Source organism: Lagopus leucura, unplaced genomic scaffold (assembly GCF_019238085.1).
Source record: "Lagopus leucura isolate 7727_CA_CO unplaced genomic scaffold, USGS_WTPT01 34601-0_obj-0_obj, whole genome shotgun sequence".
Lineage (NCBI taxonomy): Eukaryota > Metazoa > Chordata > Aves > Galliformes > Phasianidae > Lagopus > Lagopus leucura.
The window spans coordinates 1-5823 of record NW_024962764.1 but is presented as its reverse complement, the minus strand read 5'-3'; the positions used below and the strand labels follow the sequence as shown (position 1 = coordinate 5823).

General features: G+C 50.6%; 2 protein-coding genes across 2 annotated transcripts; one reads left to right on the top strand and one right to left on the bottom strand.

Moving 5' to 3' along the window:
- Nucleotides 1-6: 6 nt before the first annotated feature.
- LOC122190813 (scaffold attachment factor B1-like) lies at nucleotides 7-4368 on the bottom strand. The gene is made up of 6 exons (XM_042890908.1): nucleotides 4012-4368; nucleotides 3507-3594; nucleotides 2504-2568; nucleotides 2117-2395; nucleotides 993-1055; nucleotides 7-756 (listed from the first exon to the last, which is right to left on the bottom strand). Exons 1-6 carry the CDS (start codon nucleotides 4198-4200, stop codon nucleotides 640-642), a joined length of 801 nt encoding a protein of 266 aa, XP_042746842.1. The 5' UTR covers nucleotides 4201-4368; the 3' UTR covers nucleotides 7-639.
- Nucleotides 4369-4500: 132 nt separating this feature from the next.
- On the top strand, nucleotides 4501-5735 carry LOC122190812 (scaffold attachment factor B1-like; the record flags this gene model as incomplete). Its single annotated transcript, XM_042890907.1, has 2 exons — nucleotides 4501-4982; nucleotides 5616-5735. Coding segments are annotated over exons 1-2 (309 nt in total), but the record flags the coding sequence as incomplete, so codon positions are not given.
- Nucleotides 5736-5823: the final 88 nt, after the last annotated feature.

Genomic DNA, 5823 nt, shown 5'->3' with positions numbered 1-5823 from the left:
CCCCCCCCAGATTTAACAAAACCTTCTGGCTCATCCTTGATCCTCTTCGTGGAACCGTTCCGCTCTGTTTCTTCTCTAGTTGGCTTCCACAGTCCAAGATCTCAACACAGCAAAGCACTGAGAGTTCAATTTTCAGTTTTCGGCAGCATTCTTTTAGCAGACAGTCCAACATGAAACCTGGCCTTCTTCTGACAGCAGATATTCTGACGGCAGATGGCTGTGTTTGCAGTCCAGAAACCAAACGTGATCCGTGGGACGTCCCATGACAGCACTGTGCTCCTTTGAAGTCCAGCCACTCTTTACCTTCTGTTCTGCAGCACAGCTCGCTATGCCCTGCGCTCCTGTATTCACACTCCCAGAACTAGAGTACAGCGTGATATCACAAGATCTGTTTTAGGCTCAGAACCTTTGTGCCTTTAAGGCTCACTCTTTAGCTCCTCTGCAGTTGCACAGAACAATTTCGCCACGTTAAATACACATTTCAAACAGTTCTCATCCACAGATCTGGTGATATGACTGGGTTTCCAATCTCTATGACCCTGCATGACCTGGATTCTCCATCATAACAACGTACACTACAGTAATGAATTTAAAAGGAAACAGGGATATAAAAAAGATTAAATGAGGAATTTAACTGTTTTAAAGCCCTGGATTTTGGTTGTTTTGTTTTTTGCTTTTGTGGTTTGTTTTTTTTTTTTTTTTTAAATTAATATTTTTATAAACAGTACCTGGCTCCAAAGGCAGTTCTTCAATTTCCTGTGGGGAAAGGGGAAGAGAAATATCAGTACTCAACAGAAGGCTGAGATGTTACCCAGCATGGGACACATCCCTTCCCTCGCTGTGGTTCTCCTGATCTCAGGTTTGAAACCACTGCATTTTAAAAAGATTTCTCACAAGAAGATTTAATGTTACTTTTTACGGTTTCCACTCCCTACGAAGACGATACGACACGTATGAAAGCTTTTCATTTGTAAAAACAGGTCACAATTTACCTTTATTTCAATTAATTCAGACGAAGCTGCATCAAAACTGTTTCCAACATCTTCCACCTCCACCTGGAGAAAGCGCAGAACAGAACAGACACCTCGTTATCTACATCACGGCACTGGAAGTGAAACCCGGATGAGAAACCCAAGGCTGGAGCTGATTCTCACTGCTAAGCAGCACACCAAGATCTCCAGTGCCCAAAAGAAGGAATGAGGTTAAAACTTGAGCGATGGCTGCCGCTGAAGGCCTCGCTACCTCTGAAATACGGGATGCCTCACAGAGATCTTTTAAGGTCAATCCTTCCTGCAGCATTGCTTTTACACCCTGTGGCAAACACAGAGCCAAGAAACCTCAGTGAGCAGCGAGGAACATGCTGAGTAAAGACTGCAGCATTTGACCTAGATTCTGGCACTTTCCTCGCTGAATTAAACCCTGCTTTCTCAGCATTCACGTTTGTCCTGAGGGTAAGGAATGCTGGAGGACAGAGCTAAGTCTACTGCTGTAACTGCCAGAGTTGCGAATGGAGGAAAAAGTCCCCATCTGGGGAGCTGACAGACCGGGCTGATGGAACAAGGGCTGCACCTCCCCATCAGACTGCACACAAAGAGCATTCTTCAACATCCTGTGGAACATTGCAGGAGGTAAACCTGACTTAAGGAAAGACACCTTCTAGCAGAAATGAGTACTGTGGTGAAGTCAGGGCAACAGGCAGACAAGCATGGAAAACCAACCTGTAAAACTTCAGCAAGTGCAAGGCCGTATCTTGACAAAAAGAAGCACCTAGAATACATGCGTGCTGCTGTGCAGCTGAGGAGGTGAAACATACAGAGGCAGACAAAAGCAAAGGAAAGATATGAAGATGAGAGAAGTATGAAGTTATTAAAACATTGTTTCCCAGACTAGAGGTGACATATACGTACATATGATGTATACAAAAAACACCAAAGCGTTTAAAAATCAAGAATGTTTCCCCAAATATGTAAAGGAACAAAAAGCAGTGATGGAGAGAAGCAGTAGAGCCCCCAGTGGTTCCAACTACTCCTTGACGACTCTTTCACTACTGAACTTGGAAAACAAAACAAACATAAAACAACCAGAATCTGACTCCACACACAGAACAGATGCATACCATCATTACTGATATTTCTCTCGACTCTTCTTTAATTTCTGACAATTGTGGGGACGCCTCCAAGTCTCCTACATCATAGTCTGGAGGCTGATCTGGAAGTTCTTTCATTTCTGCATCAGCATTTTCTCTACTATCAGACAGCGAGTCAAGAATGTGATCAGCACTGTAATCCTCTCCGCAATCTCCAGCATTGCTGTTGTCTATTTCAGCTTCATCCAACACGCTAATATCCATCATGTCAATGTCTTGCAAGTTATCCAAACTTGTTTCAATGTCCTCCTGTAAAAAGAAACAAAAGAAAAAAAAAAAAAAAAAAGCATATATAAAAGTTATTGTAGCTTAGAAACAACACTGCTCTTTCTTCACTTCCAGCACAGCTCTGCATACCTGCCCGTCTCCAGAATCCTCCTCCAGGCCGTTGTCTTCAGCTCCCTCTTCATCTGGTCTACGTCCTAATTGCATTGATTGTTAGAATATAAGAAGTTACAAATATATAGTTTTCAAGTTATGTATTTTCATAACAGGCATTCTATCCTACTTGGCTATCCACTTTTTCCTCATTTTCCAAAAATCGAGCATTTCTATGCTTTCTATACCAGTAAGGCAGCACAGCGCAAGCTCTGACACAGGTTTTGAGCAGCACTGAGCACCCCTTACATCTGACTGAGTAGAAATTGCAGTTATCTATCTCAAATGTTCATTCTTTCAGAAGTGTTTCCAGGAAAGAAGAAAAAAAGAAAAAAAAAAAAAGCGGATAGTGATAGAACAACAGGGAATGGTTTTAACTTGAGACTAAGGAAGTTTAGGCTGGATATGAGGAGGAAGTTTTTCCCCCAGAGGGTGGTGAAGCACTGGCACAGGTTGCCCAAGGAGGCTGTGGATGCCCCAGCCCTGCAGGCATTCAAGGCCAGGCTGGATGTGGCTCTGGGCAGCCTGGGCTGCTGGTTGGTGACCTGCACACAGCAGGGGTTGGAACTGATGAGCATTGTGCTGCTTTGCAACCCAGGCCATTGTAGGATTCTGTGACTGACAGACAGCAACGTGTATTTCAGACTAAGCTCTGGAATAAACAGCCTACAGCTGTTTATGTGGGTGGATAGCGATAGAAGAAGGGGAATGGTTTTAAACTGAGCAGGGGGTTGGAACTGGACGAGCACTGTGCTCCTTCTCAACCCAGGCCATTCTATGATAAGAAGGAAAACTGTCTGTATACAATTGTGTAAGCATTGATTGCAAAATGTCCATTGCTGCAATTAAACTGAGCACTTTTCCAAAAGGAAAAGCAAATTGATGAGAAAAATAAAAAAAATCAAGATTGCATTTAATGGGTAATAACTATTAGAAAACCCAAAGAGAAGAGGGGTAGAAATCCTCTCTACACCGCCTGTACCTTTGCTGCTTCTTTTTGGGGTTCTCTTCATTGTGCTTTCAGAGATCACGGGTATTTCGTCAGGATTCCCCCCTTCCTCCTCGATGGCCTGTGGGGAACAGAAGGCGACAGTTACTGAGGGACATAGTTACTGAGGGACGGCACGGCCCGCAGCTGCAGCACGGAGGAGCCCCGTGCCTGGAGGCGTTCTGAACCGCAGCGATGTGGCACTGCGAGCCCCCGAAGCCGAGCGGATTGGAAGAGTCGTTTGAAAAGAGCCCAACCGTAACAGCCGCACAGCTACCCCTGCAGATCCACCTCGAAGTGAGATATTCCGTGATTTTACACCACCCTCAAACCTCGCATCCCACAGAGGGCCGCTCGCAGTGCCCACCGCAGCGCTGCAGCCCCGCCGCTCCGTCACAGCCCGGCTGCCCTCAGCGCCGCTTTGGCGCCATTTTCCCCTCAGCGCCACGCACGCGCCGTGTGAGCGTCCCCCTCCCCCCCCGGCAGCGCTCCCGCTCACCTTCCTCAGCCGCTCCGTCAGGACGCTCTTGTTCCCACCGCTATCCAAACTGCGGCGCTTCAGCTCCGCCCGCAGATCGATCACGCGCAGCTCGCTCAGCCGACGGGTTTCGGGCTCGGAGCTCGGCGTTCCGCACCCGCTCAGGGACACGTATTCACCCTGCCCAGTAGCTGAGTGACTCTCCGCCATAGAGCCGTTGTTTCGACTGAGAACGACGGGGTGAAAACAACGGCGCGAAGTGCGGTCGCAACACAAAATGGTGGCGAAAGCGCTGAGGAGAAGGGGAGGGAGGGAGCGAGCGCAGCCCGCACGCGCGGAGAGCCCGCAGCACCGAGTGAGGGGCGCCGCGCACGCGCAGGAAAGATGCCGCACGCTCCGGAGATGCGCATGCGCAGTATTACGCTTGCGCCTCGCCGAGCAGGCGCAGTTGTGCTATCGGCGGCGCCACGCAGCCGCAGTGCCTCCCAGAGCGCAGGCGCATGCGCAGACGTTGGCGAGCTGCCCTCAGGCGCGCACGGAGCGCACCGCTGCGCTTCGCATCTCCCTCAGGCTCCGCCTTTCCCCTCCCTCCGCCATTCGTCGCCCTTCTCGCCGAGTTTGCGCGGAGTAGGCCTTTTTTTTTTTTTTTTTTTTTTCTTTCCCCTTTTTTTTTTTTTTTCCCCTTTCCCTCAGCGCGTCTCGGCTTCCCCACCATTTTGTGCCGCGATCACAAGGTTAGCTGTGGGAGCGCGCCGTAACCTCCCTCGCGTTCGGGCTCGCAACGGGACCTCGAAGGGGCCTTGATGGCGGAGAGTCAATCAGCGGCCGGGCTGGGGGAGCTGACATCCCCCGGAGGGGCCGCAGCGCTCGGCTCGGAACCCGAAACCCGGCGGCTGAGCGAGCTGCGGGTCATCGATCTGCGGGCAGAGCTGAAGCGCCGTAACCTGGACACGGGCGGCAACAAGAGCGTACTGATGGAGCGGCTGAGGAAGGTGAGCGAGGCGCCAACCGGGGGGGGAAACGGGGAGGGGGGGGGGAAGGGGGGACGGGGGAGCCTCATCCGGGTCCTTTGTCCCACGGCCCAGGGCCGTTGGCGCATGCGCGGTTGGCGCGGCGCCGCATTGAGGGCAGCGCGGGGCGGGGGCCGGGCCGTTCCCGTTCTCCCGTCCGCTCCGTCGGCGCGATTCCCTTTCCGTGCTCGGCTTCCCTCCGCGCGCCCTTCGTTCGCTTCTTCCATCTCTCCTGCGTGGCTCTCAGCAGGCTTGGTCGGCTGCGGATCTCGAGTCCTTTGTGGCTTCTCACAAACGCGGCCCCGTTCGTTGCAGGGGAGGTGTGCTTGATGGCCGTTACCTTCCAGCTCGATCAGTTCTACGATCGGAACACGGGGATCGTTAAGTCCAACCCCGGGGTCCACACAGCACCACCCGAAACCCAAACCCAATCTATGCTGTAAAGCTTTGCGTATAAAACTATGCGGATCTGCACCCCTGGATTGCATCTCAGTGCGTCTGCGGAGCTGTTTCATAGCACAGTTTGTCTCTGATGGGGCTGCGTGAGCTGGGAGCCCCATCTGACAAAGCGCACGTTGTAGCAGTACAACAGGGCTGCATTGCTGTCTCCCTCAGGCTATTGAGGACGAAGGAGGAGATCCGGATGAAATTCCCATGGCTTCAGAACTGACCAACAAGAGGCTGTCAAAAAGAATGAGCAAAGGTACAGGGTGCAAATACAGCGTCTTCATTTTGGTGCTTTTTTATGGAAAATAGTAAAACTATTTCAACACCAGTATGACAGCCAGGTGTTCTTCTGTTTGCATGTTTTGGAACCTTGTTC